This window comes from Dermacentor albipictus, chromosome 9, assembly GCF_038994185.2.
Source record: "Dermacentor albipictus isolate Rhodes 1998 colony chromosome 9, USDA_Dalb.pri_finalv2, whole genome shotgun sequence".
NCBI classification, from domain to species: Eukaryota; Metazoa; Arthropoda; class Arachnida; order Ixodida; family Ixodidae; genus Dermacentor; species Dermacentor albipictus.
The window spans coordinates 105,934,762-105,962,305 of record NC_091829.1 but is presented as its reverse complement, the minus strand read 5'-3'; the positions used below and the strand labels follow the sequence as shown (position 1 = coordinate 105,962,305).

At 47.6% G+C, this 27,544-nt stretch overlaps 2 protein-coding genes across 14 annotated transcripts in view; both read right to left on the bottom strand.

Moving 5' to 3' along the window:
* Nucleotides 1-14,490, bottom strand: part of LOC135907219 (phospholipid-transporting ATPase ABCA3-like) — a 456,174-nt gene extending 441,684 nt beyond the window's left edge. For 7 of the 11 annotated variants that reach the window (XM_070525188.1, XM_070525192.1, XM_070525190.1 and 4 more), the window contains exon 1: nt 14,309-14,490. In XM_070525188.1, the coding sequence (XP_070381289.1) occupies nt 14,309-14,401 (93 nt within the window). In that variant the 5' untranslated portion in view covers nt 14,402-14,490. Of the gene's footprint in view, nt 1-14,295 lie in introns of all 11 variants that reach the window. The other 4 variants (XM_070525189.1, XM_070525199.1, XM_070525197.1 and 1 more) reach the window with 3 other exon arrangements.
* Nucleotides 14,491-24,819: 10,329 nt separating this feature from the next.
* LOC135907212 (uncharacterized) overlaps nt 24,820-27,544 on the bottom strand; it is a 111,918-nt gene continuing 109,193 nt past the window's right edge. For 2 of the 3 annotated variants that reach the window (XM_065438899.2, XM_070525207.1), the window contains 2 exons: nt 26,783-26,842; nt 24,826-24,945 (listed from right to left, as the gene is read on the bottom strand). In XM_065438899.2, the coding sequence (XP_065294971.1) occupies nt 24,928-24,945; nt 26,783-26,842 (78 nt within the window). In that variant the 3' untranslated portion in view covers nt 24,826-24,927. Of the gene's footprint in view, nt 24,946-26,782; nt 26,843-27,544 lie in introns of all 3 variants that reach the window. The other variant, XM_070525206.1, reaches the window with a different exon arrangement.

The following is a 27,544-nucleotide window of genomic DNA, read 5'->3' as shown; positions in this document are numbered from 1 at the left end:
CTGGGCTCGAAAAACGTCTTCCTCTTCTCGCGTGACACCTCGTGCGCGTGGCGCATGCGAGCCGGGTCCAACTGGCTGCCCGTGCCACGAAGATCGCTGCCGGTTGTTGATTAACATCATCATCACTGTACGGCGTGCACTGTGCCCAATGCAAAGGGCGCACAACTTGAATGTCACCAAGTTTGTCGTGGCATTATATATATATTGCTGCCCTCAGCGCAATCTTAAATTTGGCCTCGAACTGTGCCTTCTTGTGACGACGGGGGGCTGTATGCGTTCAGGACCAATATGGTTCCCCTATTCTTTGTGCCGTAAGGATTTCTACGAGTATGGCCTCCACTTCGTCCGTACTCGCATCGTGTTCAATTACCGCTATGTTATTGTTAACTAGGGTGGATACTCTAGATCTTTCCCCTCTTCCGTTGTCGAATGTGCGGTACCCTGAAATTTTGACGGGGGGTGTGCCTGTTTCCTGTAACGCCACGGCAAGTGGAGGCTCTCCTTGATTGAGAATATGCTGTTCCAGCAAAGCTTTTTCCTTTTTGAAACCCCTGCAGTTCCACTGCCAAATTATAGTTTCTGTCCTGGCCATGATGAGGAAGAGAACGGGGCTTTCGGGCTCGAGGGAGGCTCGGGATCGGGATGAGCTCATGCTTCGCCTCCTAGCACGGTCAGAAGTTCGGTCATATGATTTGATATAGCCTGGACTTTCTTATCTATGTTAACGCTTAGTTTGGTTAGCATCCTTTCCTCGTGTTGCTTGAGGCACGCCATTTTCATTAACTTTTCTGTTCATCTTTTTTCTTCTCTCGGGTGGAGGTGTCTCGTGCTCCTCTGCCTTCCTTTTCGCGGTGCCTACCGTATCTACCACCATGCTGCCCTCGTCCTGCGTTTCGGGGGCAGCTATTCTCTGGACTGGGGTAAGCGGCCTCGTTGGCGCCGTATGCGTAGCTCGCACTGTTGGGTTCGTTAGCTGCCCAACTTGCTCTTTGAGTTGGTTTACTGTTTCTGTTAGCGTTTTGCTTATTTCTCTTATCTGGCGATTTTCCTCATCTCTCTTTTCTATTTCTGTCCTAAATAATTGGCCTGTGCCTCTAATTCCGGTATTCTACCTTGGGAGACTACGCGTCCGAAGCTGACAGGCATACCAGAGTGGCTCATCTTGTCCCCTGGTTTCTGGAGGCCTGACCGGAGGATCTGGTCGTCCCTGGGTGGCGGCCTGGATGCACTTCTGTCCCTGGACTCAGATGGTTGCTTTTTCGCCGCAGGCGGTAGCGTGACCCCCGTTGTCGGCCTGCTTCTACCTGCGGTCGCTCCTCCCTTTTCTTGTTCGGCTCTGGCCGCGTCGCGTTGTTTAAACCCCGTGGGGCTTCCTGTAGAGTTCCCTGCAATACGGGTCCCCTAACTGATGCTCCTTCCCCCAGAGGAGGCACTTCGGCTCGCAAGCGTGATCCTCCGGCTGATTTCTAAGCCGGAGGATCGCGCTAATCGATCCAACAAGTACTCGCCTCTGCAGCGAGTACTTGTTGGATCTGGGCAGACGTCTTGAATGTCTCCAACCTTGCCGTATGCGTAGCACACATCGTACTTTTTTTATATAAGTGACAGAGAATCCATTTACTGAAAAAATTTACGGCCCTCGGTACTTACAGATCTTGGAAGTTAATGATGACCGATTTGGATGTTCTTCCTATTCTTCTTACTGCCGCATACGTTGGGTTCCGTGGGTTGTCCAACGGCTGTGTATTTGTTCTTCCGTAAAGTTTAGGTTAATCCCGTAGATGACGCCTTTGCCCCCCTCGGGCATCACCGGGTGGGCAGTCATTTCGATATCTTCTTTGCGGGCTTTCGACTATCCAGCTTGCGGAAGAAGGTATTGATTATCCGCATAATATTCTGTTCTAAAACTATACTAATAACTCTCGCCTGCTATTCCTAGACCCTATGCCATGTTCCCCCACTGACTTGTCTCCAGCCTGCTTCTTGCCTACCCTGGCATTGAAGTCACCCATCAGTATAGTGCATTTTGTTCTGACTTTGCGCGTCGCCGATTTCACGTCATCATAGAAGCTCTCGACTTCCTGGTCATCATGACTCGATATGGGGGTGTAGGCCTGTGCGACCTTCAATTTGTACTTCATAATAAGTTTCACAACAAGACCTGCCATCCTCTCGTTAATGCGATAGAATTCCTGTATGTTTCCAGATAAATTCTTATTAATCACGAATCCCACTCCTAGTTCTCTCTCTCAGCAAAGACCCGGTAGCACAGGGTGTGCCCGCCTTTTAGCACTGTATATGCCTCTTTTGTGCTCCTAAGCTCACTAAGCTCAGTTTTATACTATTTGGTGCCCTATAATTCCTCCAATAGCACTGCTAGAGTCGCCTCAGAAGATAACGGTGTAGCGTTAAATGTTGGCAGGTTCAGATTCCAATGGCGGCATGTCCGGACCCAGGTGTTCTTATTCAAACCCCGGCCCTCAGTCTCCAGCAGTAGCGAAGCAACTGACCACGGCGGCCGTCTGTCCTGTGATGCCGCAGAGGGTGCTAAGAATTACATGAACTGCCCAGCTCCACTTACTTTTCTCGTAATGTATATTAGAATATTGGATATCCTCGTTCGCTCGCTGATCCACACCGCTCTCTTCCTTTCTCTTAACGGTACGCCTAACATTCTTCGTTCCATCGCTGTTTGCGCGGTCCGGACTTGCTCTCGAGCTTCTTTGCAACCTTCAAGTATCTGCCCCATGTGTTTGCACAGATAGAATGCACTGTATGTACGCCGTTCTCTTCAATGATGGTGGTAACCTCTCAGTAAGGATCTGGCAACGCCTGTCGTATGCACTCCGACCCATCTTCATTATGCTGTAAATTACGTTCTCTTGATCGGATCCCCTGTGAGTAATTGATCTAGATCAACGTGCTCCTTCACAGCCGCTATACTCCCGGAAAATTTCTTGTGGCTGTGAAGGTAAAGCTACTGAGGCGAAGCGCGTACAAGTGAGAGCGCTTCTGAAAAAAAGTCCCGCATTTTAATCCACGTCAGTTTAGGCTGGTGAAAAGAAGACTTTAACAGCGTACTAGCAGCAGTTAAATAAGACAGAACACAGCACTGACTGTATGCGTTAACTTGTTTTGCATCTTTTCCCTTCCGCGTCAGGCGAAACGCGAAACCGTCGCACGTGGAAGCTGCGCCGATTCAGCGTCTGTTCCGAGCAAACCAACTCACTGTCAACGCTGCCGGACTACTTGCCGTGGTAACACACGTGCAGCAGCCACGCACCCGCAGCTTTCCCTTCATGGCTCCACAAAGTTGCCCACCAGTATAGAGGCTGACGGGCGATCTTGTGCTCTTGTTCCCTTTTCAGGTCATTGTTCATTATCTTTGTCTTCTGCATGTCAAGCAGAACACACATTTCCACCCCACTCTCACACTTTCTCTGTTAAGATCCTCAAGTATTTGTTGCAATTCATCTCCAGTGTTGCTGAACAGGACAGTGTCATCTGCAAACCGAAGGTTGCTGAGATATTCTCCGTTGATCCTCACTTCTACGCCTTCCCAGTTTAATAGCTTGAATACTTCTTCATGATTCTATTGCGCTTAGTGTTACACTGACAATTTTAAGCGAAGGTCAGGGCGTGGACGTACGTACGTAGTACCTGAAATCGTCAGAGTAACAATAGACAGTTTTAGTACTGCGTCATGATGATACGTACGCAGCACGCAAGGGCTTTGCGGAACGTAGGAGCGCGTGTCGCGTTGGGGCTTGTAGTACCGCGAAATGCCTACGTACGCAAGACGGCGCGCGTTAGACGCCGGGCGCGTCGGAGCGCATTGGCCGTGATGTAACGTGTGGGCGCGTTCCCGCTTCGTCGAAATATATTTAGGCCTTTAAGAGACTCTACTTTTAATGCGGATGAAATGCACGAATCACATAGAGAAAAATAAAGACCAAACACTTGCTTTCTGGGGCTGGCACGGTCATTTCCGATGAACTGCGCCTAGAGTAGGTCGAGCCTTTCGCGCAAACAGCGCACGCTGAAGACTCTCGTAAAAGCAAAATTCATATTTTTGGTTATACATTCCCACTTTGCAGGATCCTGGAAAGGGTTCTGCGCGTTTACTTCGCGCAGCAAAGCCAAGTCGTACGCCACGAAAAAGAACAGTCTTCCGCTGGTCGCCTTCGACGCCGCCATTTTTCGAAACTCTTGTCTCGCGCTCTCCCGAACGAACGAGAACCAAGAGAGCAGCACGCAAGGCTCCCTACGTACGCACGCAAGAATCGGATGCGTGCGTACGCAGCGGCCGCGTACGCATCTCGTAGCGTTTGTGTTGCGCGTTTGTGTTGCGCAGTGCACACATGTTGTCTGCACATGCGCAGTTTGCAGAACGCAACCATCTTACGTACGCAATGCCGTTGCGTACGCTACGTACGCAGTACTAAAACTGTCTAATAAGCGCAGTATAATCGTGAGCGTCCACAAACTAGCTCCCTTCACTGCCTTACTACTTGAATACTTCTTCCAAGCATGCAGTGTGTAGCATTGGCCAAATTGTGTCTCCTTGCCTGAGCCCTTTCTTTATAGGTATCTTTCTAGTCTTCTTGTGGATAACCAATCTATCTGTGTAATCCTTGTAAGTATTTCCCAAGCTATTCACGGATGTCTTGTGTACTCCTTGATTATGTAGTACCTCTAGGAGTGCTGGTGTCTACTGAATGAAATATCTTTCCATAACATATGAAAGCTATTTAGATAGGTTGATTATAATGTGCAGATTTCTCGATTACCTGATTGATGACATGGATGTGATCCATTGTAGAGCATCCCTTCCTGAGCCCAGCCTGTCCTCTTGGTTGGCTGAAGTCAAGCGCTGCCCTTATTCTATTGTAAACTATCTTGGTGAGTATATTATACACTACCAAAAGTAAGCTAATGGTCCAATAAAAATTTTTGAACTCGTTAACGTCTCCTTTTTTGTGGATTAGTATAACGTTGGCGTCCTTACAGTTCTCTCGAACATTTGAAGTCGTGAGACATTGTGTATTAGGCTCCGCAAGTTTTTTAAGCGTAATATGTCCATCTTTCATTAAATTGACTGTTATTCCATCTTTTCCTGCCGCTTTTCCCCGGGTCACACCTTGCAAGGCCCATCTAACTTCATCGTTAGTAATAGAATGAGCCTGTGTATTCTGTTCGCTCCTGCTTCGAATGGAGGTAGCGTGTCTCCTCTGGCTACTTTACAGGTCAGTATAGAATACTGCCACTGCCTTTGCTACACCCTCTAAATTACTGATGATATTAGCCTGCTTATCTTTACGTGCATACATCTTGGCTTGTCCTATGCCAAGTTTTCTTCTCACTGATTTCATGCTGCGTCCATCTTTTACTGCTCCACCAGTCTTTCTCACGTTATAATTTTGAATATCCCTTACTTCCTCCTTATTGAGCAGTTTAGAGAGTTCTGCGAATTCTATTTGATCTCATGAGATGGACACATTCGTGAATTCTGCATCCTTTGTTAGGTCCTATGTAACTAGGGTGAGCTTACCTACTGGTTGTCTTGGTGGCTTACCTCCCACTTCAATTGCTGCTTCTGAAGCCAGTCTAGTTAATGTTACAATCTTTACCTCTATGTCCTTTTCATCCCTGTGTTCTAAGGCTGTATATTTGTGTACAAGTACCAGCCTGAATTCGTCTGCTTGTACCCTTACGGCATCATCGTTGGTTTGTTCCTTCTTGACTAATTTTACTTTCCCTTTTGATATAGAGGGAAACCCTGCAGATAACTAGCCTATGACCTCTGCAGGCTAGAGCGCGAGAGGAGGAGGCAGCATTCTTCAATGCGTGGTGCTACTTCACGAAGCTTAAGAGGTTTTATCCTCAACACTTTCGCTTGAAAATTATATCATGTAGAACCCACGCACTGCTGTGATCCGAGGGAGGCGAAGCTTCACTAAACCGGGAAGGCCACAGGGCGCAGTTGCATCAGAGATGCGCGCATCGGACGTCAATGATGAACGCGCCTCGCAATTGTCAGCCAGAGCGGCGAAGGCAATGGTCACATCGCCACCACCAACCGTAGCACCGTAAGCAGATTTGCACCCTTATTTAACTTCACGAATGTAGATTATTTCACCGAGGGTGTGAGGTGACGAGACATAAATCGATTAACACCCTCTTTCACTTCTGAGGGTGAAACTTATTTTTACGGCGCACGTGAGCCCTCGTATGCACGAAAGCTTTCGCGCGAGAGCGCGTGCGTGTGATGGAAACGTCGCGCTTGTGCATTCCTCGCGCTACTGCTTGCACGTGCTCTCGCGTGCAAGTAGTGCTACGAGATATGGCGCGTTCAGCAATCGTCTCAAAGAGCTCATCGGCAGGAGCCGTCACGCATGCGGTGTTTTTTTCTTTCCTTTTTTTGCCTTCACGCTTTCTTGTGCTCTGAGACCGCTGTCCATTTTCATCGAGTGAGCTGTTCGGCGAGAAAGAAGCAGCTTTAGCAGTAGCAGCGGACAGCAGCATAAGATATGCGGTCAGCAAAGTCCACGAGGGTTCGCTAGGGAAGTATCGCATTAACCCTAAGCAAGATTTGCGCTGGCAGTCTGCCGCTTAACGCGCACACATAAATGGAAGCACGACAAGCAGAAAAAAAAGAACCTTTATGCCTGAATGTAGGCGTGAAAACGTGAGAACATGGTTGCACTATCAATGATGTTTCATTCCCACCAGATACTTTCTCTGTGAGCGCCAACCTCTGGCTCTCAAACTCGGCCCTTCTGTCCAAGCAAAATTCGTTTTTTTTCTTGGCGTTCTGCTGAAACAGTTTGTACACGACGTACCCACGACATCAAAGCGCAAGCTCCGTCAACGTTTTTGACATCGATCAATACAAGATGTGGACGCGAGTCCTTACGCGAAGCACTCTTAGCATAATATCGCGGACTTTGCAAACCTTTGGATGCGCACTAGTGGCACTTTTTTCGTTAGGCCAATGACGCAGGAATCCAACGGTCAAATAGTAGCCAACTTACCAGCCATCTTTCGCGTTGTACTTATCGTTTCGTCCACCTCTCGTCGCAGTTCTTCTCGGGGCAAAACATCAAGCGTCGCCTTGTTTATCGTCCAGTCACTCCATCGAGGTCTAACCATGCGCACTTGAATGAACAGCCGCTTGCAGTTTGAGCTATCTTGTGAATTGTGTAGTGCTAAACGTAAGCGTTGCTTGAGATTGTGCGCTGCATACGATGACGATAGAAACAGTGGTGTGCATCTATTTTGGTTTTATGGCATTGTACTAAAGGACGCTGCTGCACTAGAATCTCGCTTTTTGGTTAATCGGTAACAAAGGAGTGGCAAACACCGCTTAGGCAAGCTTAGCCATTCTTCAGAGCCTATAATTGTTCAATTTTTTCTTTCGACAGTTACCTGCGAACAACATCTAAGGAGACGATGCGTACACGTGGTAGTTAGCGGATACGACGGGAGTCCCAGCTCGTTGCCTCCGAGATTTTTTCAGCGCGCCGCGGGCCGCAGCGAGTGACGCTTCATCACGGGGGCCATAAGAAGCAGCCACACGTTCTCAGTTATGCGTCACTGAAGGCATACCGTAATGGTAGCTTTTCTTGTTTTTTTTTGTTCGTGTTGTTTCAGTTTCGTAAAAAGACCGTCTACATTTCCGAGGAGTTCGCGACGCAAGCGCTAGCATTTCAAACGTAAAACTTTGCAAGCAGGCTCCTCTATGTTTACAGTACGCAGATTTATCATTGAAGCTGGCCTTGAAGGTGCTTCACGAAGACTTCGTTTCGGATGGATTTCAACGTGTACGGTGCATCTGCATAATTTTGTTTTGTTTTTCACGGGCTCTTCTAGAAGGACCTGCGTTAAAACGACGTCCACTTCGTTCGACTTAGAAAGAATCATTATACAGTGTCATATTGCTCGCGTCCATTACACGGGCAAAGAAGGCAACTCCTCGCGTCCTATTGCATTTGCCCGGCAACATGCTTTTCCTATGCAATTGCCGAGCACATGCTTCTGAGCTTCACAGATACCTCGAAGTCCTACGCAAGCGCAGTTGGGCGCATCAAACTAACTAGCCTACCACATAGCACTTAGAAGATCGACCATATTGTCACGCGCTAAGGCAAGAATAAGCAGCAGGATCAGCAGCCAGACACGAAAATGTCAGACACAAGGAGGACGGTTCACCAGCCGGCGCAAGCTCCTTGACTTCGTCGTCTTCAATCACCGTTTTTGCTGGGCACGCAGCGCTGGCTCAAAACACCAGGTGGCATTATTCCCCCTCCCAACGGAGCATCGACTCGATGCTCAAACACAAAACGTACATGGAAACTACACAAATTAGGTAAGACAAAAAAAAATGCGGGGGGGGGGGGGAACGCGCTAGCACACATACGGAAATGCACACGGAAAAATGTGTTCTGCGGTTGGGAACAAAAAAAACGCTTCACAGTTTTTTTGGAGGAAGACGCAACGACAGCGAAAAAAAAAGGTTGTTTCACGAGTACACTTCACCGTGTAAAATACGGCTTGAGGCGGACCACATGTACAGTCTCTGCGCGTGGTAAACAGCGCTTGGACGATGGCAGGTCTCCATCTGGGATCACTTCATAGTTCACGGCGCTTACACGCCTTAGCACTGTGCATGGTCCGAAGTACTTGCTGAGGAGTTTCTCGCTGAGACCTCGCCGTCTAATGGGTGTCCAAACCCAAACTTGGTCACCAGGCTCATAGGTCACTTGTCTATGGTGGAGATTGTACCTTATTGCATCGGTACACTGCTGCTGTCTTATGTGCACTCGGGCCAGTTGACGCGCTTCCTCGGCGCGCTGAATGTACTCCTAGACGTCAGGAGCTAACTGGTCGAGCTGGTCGGTATCTTCATATGGCATCATGGCGTCTAGCATAGTTTGGACATCTCGACCATAAACGAGGCGGAATGGCGGGAAGCGTGTAGTTTCCTGCGTGGCAGTGTTGTACGCAAACGTTACGTACGGTAGGATTTCGTCCCACGTCTTGTGCTGCACATCTACGTACATAGCGAGCATGTCGGCCAGTGTTTTGTTGAGTCTTTCTGTCAAGCCATTAGTCTGAGGGTGGTATGCAGTGGCCTTTCGATGACTCGTGTAGCTCAGCTTGAAGATGTCATCCAGAAGCTTCGCCGTAAATGCCGTCCCTCGGTCAGTGATGATGAATGACGGTGCGCCGTGCCGAAGCACAATGTGATGCATAAAAAACTGGGCAACTTCAGATGCTGTCCCGCGTGGTAGTGCCTTCGTCTCAGCGTAACGCGTCAAGTAGTCAGTTGCGACAATGATCCACTTATTGCCGGAGGAAGACAAGGGAAATGGTCCAAGAAGGTCCATTCCAACTTGATCAAACGGCGTACGCGGAGGGTCGATGGGTTGTAGAAGGCCTGCAGGCTTACAGGGTGGTGACTTGCGGCGCTGGCATTCACGGCATCCTTTCACGTAGCGTTTGACGCAAGCAGTCAGTCTAGGCCAGTAGTACAGTTGCCGTACCCTGTCCAGAGTCCTTGAGTAGCCCAAGTGGCCAGACGTCGGCTCGTCGTGGCAGGCTAATAGGATGTCGTCGCGAAGGGCTTGAGGTACTACTAGCAGATGTGGTTTGTCGCCGGCACCTGTGTTTCTTTTGTATAAGATGCCCCCTCGTAGGCAAAATGACGACAACCGTCGCGAAAGTGGGCGAGGGATGGACGCGATGCCGCCTTCTAAGTGATCGATGACGGGTCTTAACTCAGCGTCCGATCGCTGTTTAGCGAGCAGATCCGGCCCGCTGAGGGCTCCCAGAAAGGCGCTGTCGTCTTCCTCGTCAGGATTCGGAGATTTAATAGGTGCCCGTGATAACGTGTCAGCATCTTCATGTTTCCTGCCTGACTTGTACACGATGGTGATGTTGAATTCCTGGAGTCGCAGACTCCAACGTGCCAATCGTCCAGAAGGGTCTCGGAGGTTGGTCAACCAGCACAAAGCGTGATGGTCGGTCACAACTTTAAATGGCCGCCCGTAGAGATACGGCCTAAACTTTGTGGTAGCCCAAATAACCGCGAGGCACTCCTTCTCTGTGGTGGAATAATTGGACTCTGCGCGTGACAGAGTGCGGCTCGCGTAGGCTATGACTCGTTCAGTGCCGTCTTGTCGTCGCACCAGGATAGCTCCGAGACCGATATTGCTGGCGTCAGTGCGTACTTCTGTGTCGGCATCCTCATCAAAATGACCGAGCACGGGAGGAGAAGACAAGCGACGTTGTAGCTCCGCAAAGGCGGTCTGTTGTGCATCAGTCCAGAGGAATGGCGTGTCGTCACGCGTAAGGCGAAATAGCGGATCGGCAATCTTCGAAAAATTTTCAATGAAGCGGCGATAATATGCACACAAGCCCAAAAATCGTCTCACACTTTTCTTATCGGTTGGAGCGGGAAAAGCTGCTACGGCAGCAGTCTTCTCAGGATCAGGCCGAACACCTGCCGCGCTTACGACGTGACCAAGGAACTTCAGTTCCCCGTAGCCGAAATGGCATTTCTCTGGCTTGAGTGTAAGGTCAGCCGATCGAATGGCTTCGAGTACATTCCGAAGGCGTCGAAGGTGCTCGTCAAAAGTTTCCGAAAAGACAACGACATCATCGAGATAGACGAGGCAGCTTTTCCATTTGAGGTCAGCGAGAACGGTATCCATCATTCGCTGAAATGTGGCTGGAGCGGAACAGAGCCCGAAAGGGAGTACTCTAAATTCGTAAAGGCCGTCCGGAGTTACGAAAGCAGTTTTCTCGCGGTCACGCTCATCGACTTCAATTTGCCAGTAGCCGCTTTTCAGACCGATAGAGGAGAAATACTTCGCGTGCCTCAGTCTGTCCAGAGAATCGTCGACACGAGGCAACGGGTACACGTCTTTCTTTGTGACGTTGTTTAGCTTCCGGTAGTCTACACAAAATCGAAGCGTGCCATCTTTCTTTTTAACAAGAACGACTGGCGATGACCAGGGACTGCATGAAGGCTGGATTACGCCGTCTTGAAGCATTTCCTTCACCTGCGTTTGAATAGCATGTCGTTCCGTCGGGGAAACACGATAAGGCTGTTGCCGTATGGGGGGCACGTCGTCATAGGTGATGATACGGTGTTTCGTAATCGATGTTTGACGTACCTTCGACGACCGTGCAAAGCAAGAGTGGAACTCAAGCAACAGCTCGCGCAGGGGTTGTCTGTTCTCTTCAGGAAGCGTTGGACTAATGTCGACGTTGCGTAGAGGTGCGTCAGCAGTGCCCATTGCCTCGGAAACAAAACACTCAGTGACATCGGCGATCGGGTCGGCGTAGGCGATGACAGTACCGGGAAAAAGGTGCCGGTGTTCGTAGCTGAAGTTGGTGACAAGAACCTCACAGTGGCCATCGTGGAGATCGACAAGGCTTCTTGCTACGCAAACACCATGAGAAAGCAGGAGAGACCGATTGCTTTCTACGACTGCTTCACCGTGTATGAGCTTGTCACATGCCACTTGAACCACGACACTTGCACGCGGTGGTAACGTGACAGCGTCATCGATAACACGAAGAGATGCTCGAGGGTGGATGGTGTTGGTCGTCGCTGTGGCGCTTTTCGTCGAGAAAGTGACGAGGCGTTGTCGAATGTTGATTATAGCGCCGTGCTCCCTGAGAAAGTCCATGCCGATGATTAGGTCTCGAGAACACTGAGGGAGAACGCTCAAACTGGCAACAAACGTAGAGCCGCGAATCTGTATTCGTGCCGTGCACATGCCGAGTGGTGTGACGATGTGCCCACCAGCTGTACGAACTGGCGTTTTATTCCAAGGCGTGGTCACTTTTTTCAGAAGGGTGGCCAGTTTTTCGCTGATTATAGAATAATCCGCTCCAGTGTCCACTAAAGCACTCAATTCACGACCGTCAAGCAGTACAGGAATGTCCAAGGAAATTCTTTTTCTGTACTCAGCAGGTACTGTCGTCGTCGATGTATCGTCGGTCCGCGTACGCGTCAGTGGGGGTCCTTGAGCACGTCCAGACTGAGCGGCCTCGCCCCCAAAGGTCGCTGTGGTTAGTTTTCCCGTCGTGGGCTGGGCGACCGACCCTGCACCACGCTTGCATACGTACGGCGAGTCGGAGAAAACCGCCGCGGCGAAGGGGAGCGTGACTGGTGTCGAGCTGATGGAGATCCGCGCTGCTGGGCAACGTATTCTTCGATTTCAGGAGGACGTTGGCCGAACCTAGGTCGCGGCGAGTTCGCTGAGAATCCGCGAAGTCCGAGCTCTCGATAGGAGCACTGTCGGTAGACATGCCCAGCTTCGCCACAGTGAAAGCAAAGGGGACGGCGATCAGGTGCCCGCCACACGTCTGATTTCCTCGGGGCCTGTCGGTGGTCCTGGTAATACGAGGCAGCTTGGACGGCCTCGAGCATGGCCGGGCGCGCGGCGCGAAGCGGGGAGGGAGGTGGGGCAGGTTGCCTCAAAGCTTGCGAATATGACATATGTGGGCTGTCATGTCTTAGTGGTCGAGCTTCTGTATTGAAGGGTGGTTCTTTTAGCGCATGCTGAACTTCGTCACGGAGAACGCTGGACAAGGAGCTGAGTGTCGGCTGTGAAGGTACCGACAGTTTCTGGAGTTCTTCGGGGATCACGGAACGAATGAGCTCTCGAAAGAAATCGACGTGACCCCCGAGAGCTCCGAAGAAGTCCGTAGGTGAGGCAGTGTTCACTCGACGGTCGTATGATGGTGTCCGCTGGCGAAGAGTCTGCTCCATGGTGATGGCCTCGGAAAGAAACTCTGACACAGTCTTGGGAGGACTGCGCACGAGACCGCCGAACAGCTGCTCTTTCACTCCGCGCATCAGGTACCGCACCTTCTTTTCTTCCGACATGCTGGGGTCGGCTCGTCGAAAGAGACGCGTCATGTCCTCGACGTACATTGCCACACTCTCGTTCGGCATTTGGATACGGGACTGGAGATCACGCTCAGCTCGCTCTCGGCGATCATGGCTCCCATATGTCTCAAGAATCCGCCTTTTGAATTCTGCCCATGAAGTTAAGGCATCTGCACGGTTCTCGTACCATACACGTGCGCCATCGTTAAGGCTGAAATAGACATTTTTCAGCTTGTCTGCGTCATCCCACTTGTTGAACGCGGCAACACGTTCATAGTGCAACAGCCAATCTTCAACGTCCTCATGTATGGCGCCGTGGAAGGGATTCGGCGTTCGCGGATTGAGTAGCATACAATGAATCGGCGTTGTGCCTTCCATACCGGTTGGGGTGGTCGGAGCTGCCATTTTCTCTGGGAGGAGTCCAAACTCAGGGGCTTGTCCACGGATCCTTCTGCTGGCGCGGTGTACAGGCGTAACCACCGGTACGGGGCTGGAGCTCCTGCTGCCCGGAGGGGTTTGGTGCATAGATTAGATTACCCCGCACCTCCACCAGTTTGTCACGCGCTAAGGCAAGAATAAGCAGCAGGATCAGCAGCCAGACACGAAAATGTCAGACACAAGGAGGACGGTTCACCAGCCGGCGCAAGCTCCTTGACTTCGTCGTCTTCAATCACCGTTTTTGCTGGGCACGCAGCGCTGGCTCAAAACACCAGGTGGCAATATTTAATGCACCTTCATTGTTTTTGCACTGAAATATCGACTTGAAGAGCAGATGAACGATCACTTCACCGAGCTTCCGCTTATATTATTATATGATGATTAGCAGTTGGTGTCGCCTTTGATTGGCGCCGGCTACTCCTTTTTATGTAGAGTTATTAAAAATAACTCGCTTGAACACCTTTAAAGGAAACTTCACCCCCAAAACCACAGTAACATAAGTAAACGCGCATATACTGCGTCTAGCGTAACAGACCTACTTAACCGGCTCCTTGGGCCCCATAGCTATTGCAACGCCTGAATGCATTCCAGTCTGTTGGCTGTTTACTCTGGCGCTATAATCGATCGAGGGTTCAAGTATCAAATAAACTTTTACGTGTCCGCTTCCCAGTGTGCGTTACAGGATCGCATACCTTAGGCTCATCTGCAATGAACCCTGCTTTTCATTTTCCACATTCCTAAACGTACAGCGCTTCTCTTTTATAGTTCGCCTCTTCAATTTGCCTTGACGCCTGTTTGTAGAGTAGAGTAGAGAGAGAGAGAGAGAGAGAGAGAGAGGTAAACGCCATGGGAAAGGAAGTGATGCTAACTGGATGAGATTCCGGTTTGCTACCCTGCACGGGGCGAAGGTTAAGAGAAAATGAAATACGGAAAAAAGGAAAAGTAAGCACCTGTACTGCTTACGTGATAGAAATAGTGGTGTCCCTCCTTGTGCATGATATCGACCATATATTCCAAATACTCCTGCCGAAGGTCATGGAGCTTGAACATAGCCATGTCTACTTCGGTTTATTGTAGACCAGTGCGCGATTTCGAAAAACTACCAGGGAGCGTTCGGGGCTGAGTAAACTCCGCTGGCTATTCTGGGACGGTTCTGAAAGCAGCGCTCGCGCTTCCTTGGCAACAGCACACAATGGGGTAATTTTTTTAGTTTGGATGAATGAGCCTAGCTTCTCGAGCCCCATAGGTTCGTTGAGAGCACTCTGTAAGGTCAACTGTGCGGCAGCCTCATCAATTGACGCTAGCCCATGGTAGTTGACGCTGCCATAACTTTTGTAGCTGCGAATAGCTCGATCTCTTTGCGTACTTCGAGCGCCAAGTTTACTGATCGTTCGTAGACGTAATGATGTCACTTCTCGTCTTTGTGCATTAGAACCCATGGTACTAGTATGGCACTAATTATCAGCATTATTGGACTATAACGTCATGATTTTCATTTATGGCGCACGGTGTGGAACTCCCAAAATCATCTCTCTTCCTTTCTTATTTACTTTTCTTTCGATGATTTCTTCACTTGTCGAGAAAGAACGCTCTGGCCGGTTTTCACAGCGCAAAAATCGAGCAAATTTTGGAGATAAACGCACATGATAGACTCTGTGCGATAGAAATGTCTCGTAAAGTGGATAAATAAACGTTGTATTACTGTTTCGCTTGCGCATTGCGTTTTAGCAAAGCGATCACGTGCCTTCCCGGCCATCAGCAAGACACGGACACTTATCACGCTCCCCACACGATCTACACTGCAAAGAAAAATTTGCCTGTTTAGAAATTTTCGTTGGTTTTGTGCCCCAAAACTGTCCATCCCTGATTATTCACTCCCATATATGTGGCAGTATAGCAAAATTTCAAAATTTTACTACGGTCGCTACCTGCCGTGTCATAAAAGCCACGTGGCGTGATCTTGTTACGTACTAGAATCTTTTGTTTTCCTTTCTGTAAACCTAGTACAGGCGGTTTTAAAAAGCACGCCTCACCGCTTGACATTAGAGATGGCACGCCGCCTGCCCGGTTAGCATATTAGCTCAGGCCCGCCGAACTTGGTTGGTCACGTGGCCGCTTCCCCAAAGGCCCTTCGCGGTGGCGGCGACTAGCGTCACTGCCTACGGCTTTCACCTATGTGAACTGGTTCAAGCGCCGCAGTTTATTTGAATTGTAATTTCTTTGTCTGCTGCCTTCCAAAAGATGTTTTAGGCTTTCCTGACACTCACTGTCTCTCAGCTTTGTGTGTGTTCCCTGTTATCACTTCCGCGACAACGATGAGTTCAGTGCAATGGCGGTGCTTGAAATCGCGGGAAAACAGTCACGTACGACGCCGAAGGTCGTACGTGACTGTACGTGACTGTTTACGACATCGTAAGTCGTACAGACGACTTACGATGTCGGCCCAGGGTTTTGGAAGTGTTTTCGCGTTGCGTGTCCACGGCATTTGTGTTTCAATGCCTGAAATGCGCCTTTTATAGTCACGTTAGCATGCTGACAGCGTACAACGTACGCTATGGTATTTTAAACGTGCCGCATTGCAATGCCAGAAGCAGCCACTGCTCGAGGAACGGCGCCCGCGCTGGTCGCATATGAATACCATATTCGGATTTTCTTGTGATGCTATGTTTCCAGTGAGGCAGGCCGGAGTGCAACTTTTTGTATGCATGTGTGTGCTAGCTTCCTCGCCCACGATAAATGCTAGAGTGTACGGTAAAAAAAATCGCACTGAACCAGCTGGACCTGATGGTTACCGCGAATACTATTTTTCACCCGTTGTTATTGCTTCGACATGCTGCTCTAAGCATGTGCACACACTGACTCAGAAGCATACCTCCTCCATCGAGAGGCAATCCATGTGTGCCGAACAAGTAGTGCGGTCAAAAAAACAAATGTATGTCTCCGCACTTTTACATGTAGCATGGTTTGTTACGTGTCATGTTCAGGCGAAATGAAAATTTTTGTTTTATGCAAGGACTAAATGTGCATTACTAAATGTTTTCTTTATGCGACGAAGAAATATGCATTTGTAGCTGTACCGTGGGGCTATGTGGACTTCTTCTATCGCAATATCATAGGTTGCGATGGAACAATGCTCCACATTAGCGTGTCCTTAGCGCTTTTTCAATTGATTTTCTCGTACATGCACAGAAAATACGGTGTACAGGATCACCGTGGTACTGCTTCCCATGATAGTAAGTATGGTTGTCTTTGACAGCCTGTAACTTTCCTTGAACATCTCATGTTTCTCGGAAGCTCATGCACGCGCTTGATCACTGTGCTTTGAAGCACAATGACCGCCTCTTCATTATCCTTTTTTATAGAAATACCTGTTGACGGCACCGTGCTCGCCGACTAACTTGTAAGGCTCACATGCTGGTAGAACTCGAGATGGTTATAGCGCTAAGAACACTTCATCAAAATTTCTATTCACTTCAAATGCCTCGGATCCGTATATACATCCAAAAGGCATCAACGAAGCACTTCATTCTTACACCTGCTTTAAGCTCACAAATAGGCTACAAAGCGGCCACTGCGGACGTACGTTCAATTGAGAAAGTTTAGAAAACTTCTACACGGTGCTCAGGCTGAAATTGCAAAACTTAAACGCGATTACATGAAAAGTGTTCACTTTCTCCGCTTAGGCCAACCATGCTGGCTACTGCATGCTGTTTTATTTGGGAAGCTTCTTATGTAGCGGTGTCAAGTTTTCAAAAAAACATTACCCCCTACAGTATTTTGCTCGATAACTTCGCCTTTGCCTTCCTTTGCTCTTTCTTCTTAAGAGTGGCAAAATTAATCATGTTTTGTGGTACGCGATTGGGGCGTGAGGGCAACCTGCGAATGCTGTCAATGTCAGAGTAAGTAATTTCCAGCAGCCCCAGTGACTCAGCCACAGAGCTTTTACTGCGTCCAACAAATTATGATTTGTTGTTACTTCAATGCCGTGGACCTCTAGGTTCGGTCGGTTAGTATATTGCTAGGCTTGATTCAGCTTTTTCTTCAACCGCGGTATTCCTTCCCTTGGTTTTTCCGCTTCAATTTCGGTCACTATTTTCTGAAGAATAGTTAATGGCTGGGCTTTCTTGTACAACCGCGTTACAAGCTCATCATATTTATCAGAGTATTAGCACAGAACTCTCAATGATATCAATCGTTTCTTTTCTTTACAGCGACACTGTTAGCCTCTAATTGGTAGGAATTTTTCCTATCCGTCAACAAAAAAGAAAGTCCATATCTCCTTTGGAATTAGGCATACAACACACAGCTTTCAATAAAATTTCAATAAAAAAGCGCTAAACAAGCGTGAGATCTGCATAATGGGGCCTGTGAACAATGCGAGGCACGTTCCTTCTCCCCGCATGTGTTCCCCGATAAGAAACTGTTGCACAAGCTGCTCCGCTGAAAGGGGCGCGTTTTGCCCAAAAGGCGAAAGCGTAGATTGCGATAGCAAATTAGTGGACATCTGTAGGAAGTAAGCACAATACTTTTTCGGCCGTAGAAACTTGTAAACACTGGCATACTAACTAAATGAACAAGCATGGTGTTATGCGCGCACACGCAAACATGAAGACATTTCGCTCGAGGACCGCGCGAAGTCTCTGTCGAAACGCTGGATTGAGGAAGCGCGGCTGTAGCAGCGAGAGAATCGACCTTCGGCTGCCTTTCCCATCAACGCTAACACAGCAGCGAAAACACAGCTCACGGGCGGACTCTGTCCCCGTCGCAGTTCACCTTTAAGATACAACGGCCCAGGCGGACGTGTGCTGCCGCCCGGGCCTCCCGTAGTAGAACGCCCCCTCCCCTCCCCCTCGAGCTTTGCGCGCGACGCAACACGGCTTGCTTCTTCCCCGCTTTCCTAGATTGCGTGCCGTCTTCCGTCGCGCGCAAGGCTCCAGGGGGAGGGGAGGGAGGGGCGTTCTACTTCGGGCTGCCCGGGACACCTGGAGTAGAACGCCCTCTCACTCCCCTCCCCCTAGCGCCTAGCGCGCGATGGAAAACTGCACGCTGCTTTCCCGCTCTCCTAGATTGCGTGCGCGAAATTGAACCGCCATTGCCGGCTCACCCTCGCACGCTTTCACTCGCACATACTGCATACGGCGCGCCGCGAAGATTTTATCGCACTTTGACTTTACATATGGCACCTCACGTTGACGGCGACAGCAGGAATGCGCCTTGGGTGTCCACTAAATGGCTATCGCAATAAAAAACCTACTATAGAGACCAGTAGCTTTTTTTTAAATCCATTTGCCCGTTTAATCCACGTCGTCGACGTTTAATTCACGTCAGACAACTGGGTGGACAGTGGGGTTAGTTTCGCTACTGACAATAAAGCGTCGCCATGACAATGGTAGCCAATGAAAAATTCAATACATTTTGCATATGTGGCTCAATCTTTTCAACCTACATAACAATAAAGTGAAGCGATGCAACTGTGTGTCGAAATAAAATGTGTTTTTGGCTGTATTCTTTTGCGGCGACACGACTACGTCGAGGACTTCCTAACCGACAGAACGGCAACGGTAGGGCCGAGGGAGTTGAGAAGCGACACCTTCTCCACACCGCGTAAAGGCACACCCCAAGGGTCCGTGATATAGCCCGTGCTATTTAATGTGGTGATGATCGGCCTCGCAAAACGACTCGGTGAGATCCAGGGCATCCAACACGTGATGTACGCGGACGACGTCACGGTTTGGGTCCGCAAGGTTTACTGGGAGAAAAACAAAAGAAGCTACAAGAGGCTGCGCGCTGTGTCGAAAAGTACACCAGAGAGAGGGGACTGGTATGCTCTACAGAAAAATCCGAAGTACTGAGGTAGGTAGACACCCCAACCAAGCAACACTGGAAGTAACGCTTGACGGTCAAAACGTCCCGGAAAAGAACATGATCAGAATCCTGGGCATGTGGCTACAGGGCAGCAGAAAATACAGCCACACCATTAGCCTGCTGAGGAAAGTGACGGAGCAGGTGGGCCGAATGATCAACAGGGTCTCCCAAAAAAGATACGGCATGAAAGAGCGAAAAATGCGCTAAGACTCCTCGGAGAGGGCATACCCTCTCCGAGGAGTCTGAGCGCATTTTTCTTCTTTTTTTTGTCTCTTTCTCTCTCTCTGCGTGCCATGCGCGCCGGAACGGGTTGCTTTTCTTTTCCATTTTTCAACTTTTTTTCACGGACGAAGGAAATGCGCTGGCAGGTTGTAGTATAAACGCTGCGGGTTATCGTGCGAGACTGGAACGCCCGCATGGATGCATATGATGTCTGTAAAAGCCATTACAGGGCCCTTCAGGCGCTTGCATTATCGCCCGCGACTATGAGTAATACAGCGCATTTGTAGCCTATCTTCCAGCGTACCGCCAAATGTGATGCCTGCACGTATATTAGTGCTAAATTTCCGCTCCGATGATAGGTCAAAGCAATCAGTACGGCAATGAGGTATTCATATGCATGGCCGTGCAAGCATACCGCCTGCGACATACTGGGTGGGCTCAGAGAATTTGGCACATATTTTAAGTGAATGAGAAACTTTGATGAGCTTATAGTGCAGGATATCAGTCAAAGAAAGACCGCCCGATGTTAGTGATGCAGCCGAGATATGAAAACAATGTAAAAAGTATCTGAGAATCGGACGACACACAACGCGCACACCGCATGCGCGACATTGGTTCATCGCACACTCACAAAGTCCGCGTTGTCAGCTACAAACATTACAAGTCTCTGTGCTGTTAGCTTAATGACTGTTTGAAATCATCTTGTAGCTAAAGTTGGCGTTCATGCCATCTATTATCACAATTGGATCGGCGTTTTGCTTTCCTTATTCTACTGCCGCAAAAGTCATGCTATCACAACTGTGAAGGCTGTCTTGGGATTGCCGATAGCGACTATATAGATCGCATTATGTGGTCAACAAACGCGGAGGTATACACTATGTGTATACTAAAGTCTACGGATAGGTTCTGCAGCAATCTCAGCAGAATACAGCTTCAGTTGTTAATATTAAACACAGCTCCGCATTATCGACCGGCACCTGCGCTTGGTTACAGCGTACAGCCCAGATTAACGATGTTTGTCTATTTCCAATCTATAGACGGTATGTAAACCTGAAGCAATATGAAATTTACTGTATCGGCTGTTTTCTACTTCATCTCACGGCTTACCACAATCGGTATACAGGCTGTTCACACAAGTTAACAAGACCTTTGGTGACGTCCCACTCTATGGCCTTCACCGGCGGTGATGTAGGAAACCGTGGAAAATAATTCGAATTGCAAAGAAGTATACGGGGTGTTTCACTTAATTTGTGCCAGACTTTAACACATGCAAATGCTACATAGCTGGAGAGAACCAACGTAATGTTGTTTTGCATCGCTTGGAGATACTCAGATTATTATTTTTTGCATTCCCCTGATTACATAATTAGTGTTAACTTATTTCTCAAATATCTTAATCAGATGAATATTCTCAATGATAAAATTGTAGAGCAACATTAGAAACTGCATATACAGCTTTCTGTTGCTCAACACGTGCTCCATAGCAGTGTTTGTCCGAGCGTGCAGAAGTATATATATATATATATATATATATATATTATGGAGGGGGTGAACGTGAATGCGTCCATGTGCGTGTTTGTGAAGAACTAGGTTGAGTGGGAATACACAAGAACAAATACACAATCTTATCGACTATCACCTATAGACTCTGTATCAACAAAAGTCCAAATGTACAGAAAGGCAAGGTCGTCTAAAAAAATTCTATGTACTTTCTATAGACAGTCTATAGTCATTTTTCGCATTTCACCCCCATCGAAATGTGGCCCCCGTGGGCGGGATTCGATCCCGCGACCTTGTGCTCAGCAGCCCAACCCCATATCCGCTGAGCAACCACGGTGGGTCTCCTGGTAAATTAGAATTAGAAATTCGTTATGGAGATATTACTTTCGTTCATAACCGTTGCTATAAAAGGTCCCTAATATCCTCCCCAGTAACAGCGGGAATCCTTTTTGTTCCTTGCTTTTGTTTTTTTGCGAATAATGTTAAGCTGAATACCCATGATGGCGTCAGATGCCTCGCTACAGTATACTTGCGTATATGTCGAGTTATTTGACAATCATGCTTTAGCTTTTAATGGACTCTACAGCATAAAAATATCTGCCTTGTAATTCCACCCTTGTCAAAGTGGGGCTTTTAACATATAACACATGCTTGTCTTTGTCGGCTACTTGTTGGTTCCCGTTCTAATGTATGATAGCTTAATATGGAGAGAATGATTGGATCCTATTAGGTTAGGGTAAAACCACATATGCATAAGGCCTTAGCTTTTATTTAACGACAAAGAATTTTGGGAAGTAAGGCTAAATAACTTTGCTCAACCGCAAATTGTTGGTGCCTCAGTGAGCATCTCAGTTGAAAGCTCGCGGGTGTGTTACTTTAGCCAGCCATGCATGTAAGGTGCTATTTCACGCATAGTTCGTACGCGATGGTCATTGTACCATTTGTGTTTTCGTAGTTTGTGAAAATGAAAAGCCAAACACGGGTAATGTAACCGGCATTATTGTTTGGTTTTGGAAGAGGAGTCACCAGAAATGTAATGTCCGAAAGCAGTGCTACCTATGCTAGAATAATATCAAAACGGATAACCGAACGTGACACAAAGTCATACTCGATGAACTCTCAACGTGCTAGTAGCCGAATTGCGTAAGAAGTAACGTACGAATTAAGAAGTCATGCAAAGAACTTCGCGGTGTTTTCAGTCATACACTCAAACCTACCCCATCATTGAATAGCAGTGAAATCACCTATTGTCATGTGGCTCAATGCTCAGCACGAGGTCGCCAGATCAAATCCCGGCCACGGCGGCTGCATTTCGATGGGAGCGAAATGCGAAAACGCCCGTGTCCTTAGATTTATGTGCACGTTAAACAACCCCAGATGGTTCAAATAATTCCGGAGTCTCCCATTACGACGTTTCTCATAATCCGATTGCTTTTGGCACGTAAAACGCCATAATTTAATTTCTTAATTACAATATCGTTATGATGATAAAACGTAATTACTTGTCCACTACTAAGATGAAAGCGCATGTGAAGTTTCATAGTACCTGTCGCATAATTTATGCCTGATTGGTGGTCAAGAAAGCGTATTTCTTATCGAGCACTGTAAGCCTACCTGAATAAACGTACCCTTTTGTAGTTAGAAATAGGTGGCGATAATTCTTTTATGATTGAAGACGTATATAGCACGAACACTACAGAAACAAGAAGCTTAAGGAGTTAAAGAGCTTCAGGACACTTTCTGAGAAGGAATTTCTGAATGCGCCAACACGAACAGAATTCGGAACACTCGTCCAGGACTAGCTCCCAACGGCAACTTCCGTCGTGTCACAGCTGGTTTTTGCATCTTATACGGCTCAGCCTAACCTGACACTACCTTTTTTGGCTGCTGCCATGGTACATTTGGCATGATTACAAAAACGGCGCCGAATAAAACAACACACGAAGAAGGGAAACACGAGACAGCACGTAGGCGCACTAACAACTGAGTGTTTTATTTCTTGACATAGTAATATATAGCTGCTGTCAAAAAACAACAAGAACTAAACAGGGCAGTCATCTGCATCGCACAAGGACGCGAAGATACAGAATAACATTTTAAGAGTCACTCTCAAGATATGCCAGTTCCTTTGCCGAAAGCGAAACTGAGGCTTCACTAATACATTCAAGATCGCGCTTTTTTATTTCAAGCGCTTCCAATATCTCCCTTGTGAGTTGATGGTCAGCTCTGTACAGACAACTGGTTCTACCGAAATCTGGGATGCACTTGTGCGCCTTACAATGCGCACTTATATGACCGGAGAGCTCGCTTTCCATCTTATATCTATGCTCATGTAATCTGTCATTCAGACATCTGCCCGTTTGGCCTACATATGTTGAACCGCACGACAATGGGACCGAATAAACTACTTTTTGTACACATCTGACATGTTTCTGCCCGTGTTTTTTTGCGCACCTGTTTGTTTCCCCGATTTCCTGCGTTCACTTTGGCACACAACAGGAAATCAGGAACGCAGGAAATCGCTAATATGCTAATTTGCTAATTGAGGCATATATATATATATATATATATATATATATATATATATATATATATATATATATATATATATATATATTTATATATATATATATATATATAAGCAATTAGCAAAGGCATAACAATATGATAATATACAGGGTGTTTCTTTCTTTAAGCAGCACCAAATTTTTAAAGTATGCCAGTGGCAGATTGCGCAATTGTAATCCTTTATCTAAAAAACTCAATCAGGCCGCCATTTCTTCAGCAAAAACATTGAACATAAATAAATAATTAACATAACTACGCTAATAATTTTTAAATATTCGCATTACGGCCAATATTTCAATCCTGTAAATATAGCCGGTGAGTTCTCAAGGTGCATTCAGTTGGAACGAATTCTCAAGACTGCACCAGTTTCGAGATAGTAATTTTCAAAGTGTCCGCCGAAATGCATTGGCGTTCCGATTGCTTTCTTTAAGGAAACGTTGTTTTATTCATTGAAGCACAAAAGCACCTGGAAAACCATAGCATTTCACCGGACACCCTTACGGAAACCCTTGTGAAGGTTTCATTTGTGTTCCCTACGGTGAACATTACTGAATGTGCTTGAACAAAATGACGATGAAAAGGCTTCTGAGCGAAGGTCGCTCAAAGTTGCTTATTCCAAATTTAATTTTTTATGTGTGTGTGTGCGGTTACCTTGTCAGCCATGTCACGAAAATTACGACGCATCACGATAATCACGCTACATATTCTCTCCATGCACTAAATACGATAAAGTTGAATTAAATGTGTCAAAGCGACATATTTTTATTTCGAAGCGCTGGAGCATCCCATCGAAAAAGCATTACCTCAGATGCTGCATCGCGCTAAATGTAGTGAGTCCTGATAATTTAATAGGCGGTAAATACGGGCCTATTACAGTCACAAATGTGCATTTTGTTTAATCAAACTAAGGGAATTGAGTAAGCGTTGTTCCATTATTCAATCATTTTTTGCAAGGAACACGAACAAGGTAATTACTGGTTCCAGACGTTACGAGTTAGTAAATCCTTTCCTTTTTTCGTCATTGTCACCGAAGCAGTCCACATTGCCAGCACCCGTCAAGCATACGTCTAGCAAAGTAATTGTGTGTATATAACGACGCTGTGTGCATTCAAGTGAAATGGGGCCACGTTCACTACCCGCAGAGTTCAACTTACCTGAAGGTGAATGCCTGTGATTTTTCTCTCCCTTGTCACCACCGCTGGACAGAACTAACAAAACAGAAATCGCATACAGAAATGTGTGTACACCGCTGAGTTTAGCAAATGCCTTTTTTTTACTGGGAGCTTCTCCCGCTACGATGTAGGAACGCACGCCAATAACGGCGATAATACTTTATTGAAACATGTGTATTGGTTTATTTGAGGCAACAGATTTTGCTAATTACGGAAGCACTGGAAACGAGAGAATGCAGAGAGTAAACTCGTCTTCTACGTGTAGGGTACGTCCTGCGACAAAAAAGAAGGAAAAGGATCATAAGTTACCGGCGAGAACATACTAAACTGTACAGACTTGCGCAAAGTACTAGCTTGCACTGCCTGAGTAAAAACCTGACTGGTACTAACCATATCGCAAGGTAACTTAACCAGCAGTTAGCGTGGTTAGTGCATGGATTTCTGTAAACTTCGTTCTTTCGGATTCAGACTGCTTTGTGACTTTGCAAGTGCACGATATAAAAAAATATATCGGGTTACATGCAGAACGATTGGCTATAGAATTGAACGCGTACGCCGACATATATTACCCTCGTGCAATCAAACAAATTATTGTAATAAAGCGCGGTTAGTCACCCAGCAATGACTTGACCCAGCAACCGCTTGAACTTGTCCGACTTCTACATAACCGTTCCTTCCGGGATTGATCCCAAAGCAAGCAGGGCCGCAATTTTGTAGCGATGCATTCGTTCGATTCTATGCCATTCTTGTAACCAACGTGGGCAGAGCATCATTCTGATCACTCACGATAAGCGGAAATGAATAGCATCGGAAAGGGCGCCGCTACGAAATCTTGGCCCTAGGTTGTTTTCTTTGACCACCTGAAATGTTGGGCGCAGCGACATGGAAGGCATGCTGAGCCAACCGGGCCACTAACATCTGGGCTCTACATCTACATTTATATGGATGATAGGAGACTAAATACATATGTTTCAGTGGCTTGAACCTCTGGGCCTTCCAGGAATTCGCGTAGCCACTGCCATTGTTACATATACGTGGGCAATCTCTAGAATTACGACCTTTGCCAAAAATTAGAGGCCACGCCGCACTTTCACCACGTGTGTCGATTGGCGAGGCTGCATGATGCGGTTCCCCTGTGGCTCTTTAAACTCCATACCTAAGAATGGCAAGTTTGATAATTCTTTGCATTTTCCTGGGCACCGCAACTTTTGCCATAGCACGAAAACTCCGTCGAGCAACATGTAGGTAACGTAATCGGTACACTTTTAACAAAGACTACGATGGACCTTCCATGCTACACTTGACTACTGAGGCCCGTAACTTCATTGCAGCTACATTTATTGTTTTATAGTGCGTTTATAAAAAATCATGCCTGCCAGATCTATGCAACCTACAATATGGGCATGTCAAAGATAGTGTAGGCTGTTAGGTGGCCGCTTCCCCAAGTTGCCGCAATATACCCCAATCTCCCCCGACATCCGTGAAACTGCATGGAGTTCTGATTACACAGCGCATGTTGACCCTTTCTTCTTTGTGTTCAGGCTTTGGTGCCCCAGCCGTAAGGCGTATAGGCTGTTGACTCTATTGGATCTGTTCAGCCCATAAAGTAACCGGGAAACATCCTATAGCCTCATCAAGGACAGATGCTGCGAGGGGTCTTCGTTTACTCGCTCAAACCAAGACTGAAACCTTGTGGAACGCCCCCCTTTTCCGCAACTGTCGTCTCCTCCGGCTAGATCCTACATTGAAGCTGCAAATACCATCGAACTTCTCCCGCCGTGATTACGCCGGTACATTACTGTGCCGCCTCTGGTTAGGGGTGGCTTTTACGAAAGCCCACTCATTTCATATTGGTATGCCCGACACACCGATCTGTGACGTGTGCAACTGTGAGGAGACGATAGAGCACGTGTTGCGTTCTTGTTATCTTTATAACAACAAACGTGACGTTCTTCGCAGGATGTTACACCGATTAGATAGCACACCATCTTCAGAGGCGAAGATTCTCGCGCCATAGCTCCACGTGTCGCATGTTTACAAAGCGACGCGGGCACTGCTACGTTTCCTGATCTGGGCAGAAACTGGATAGAAAACCGGTTGACCTCCCTACCTTTCCTTCCTTCTTTTTCTCCTCCCCCTCTGTTGGGTAGCTCTGTGAGGCACGCAGGTGCTGTTGCGGAGGGATATGAAATACAGTCGGCAAGCTTTCTTCATTCTGTAGCCATGCGACGAAACTAAGGATGTGCATTCCCGTTTTATAAATCTGTCGGAACGTTTACATGAACCTGGCCCATAGCGGGTCCTATCGAGTTGTCGGACTGAGCTTTGCATGTCGCGATCATGTACATGCTAACCGGTGAAGCTGAGCTAACGTCTAGTCCGACGGTGACCATTCAGCTTCACGGGTTAGGATGACTCTTCCTGACCCTTGTAGCTTCCGTGTTCACGTGGGGGTTGTCATGTAGGACTCACCCTGTCCTACATGACAACCCCCACGTGAACGCGGAAGTGTCATTTCGATGGTTGCCAGCGCTGAAAGGGACGCCATGTTTTAAATCTTCGCTTGTCATAGCCTCTCGCATGAATCTTGACCCATTCAGGGTACGAGGTCACGTAAATGGTGTCGCGACGGGCTATTTGAGTCTGGCTTTGGCTCCAACAGCTGTTCTCGAGTTCACACGTATGAACGTAGGCTGTAGCAATACCTCTCTATCTACCGAGGTCAGCGCCTCAAGAAGCGTTTTCGCTGGTTCAAATAATTTTTTGCTTACATGTTTTAAGTGCCAGTGCTCCACTGAAGCGCTTTGTCTTCGTCAAGGGAACGCGGTGTGTGTATGTGCATCTCGGGGGGAGCGGGGGAGAGGGGGGGATG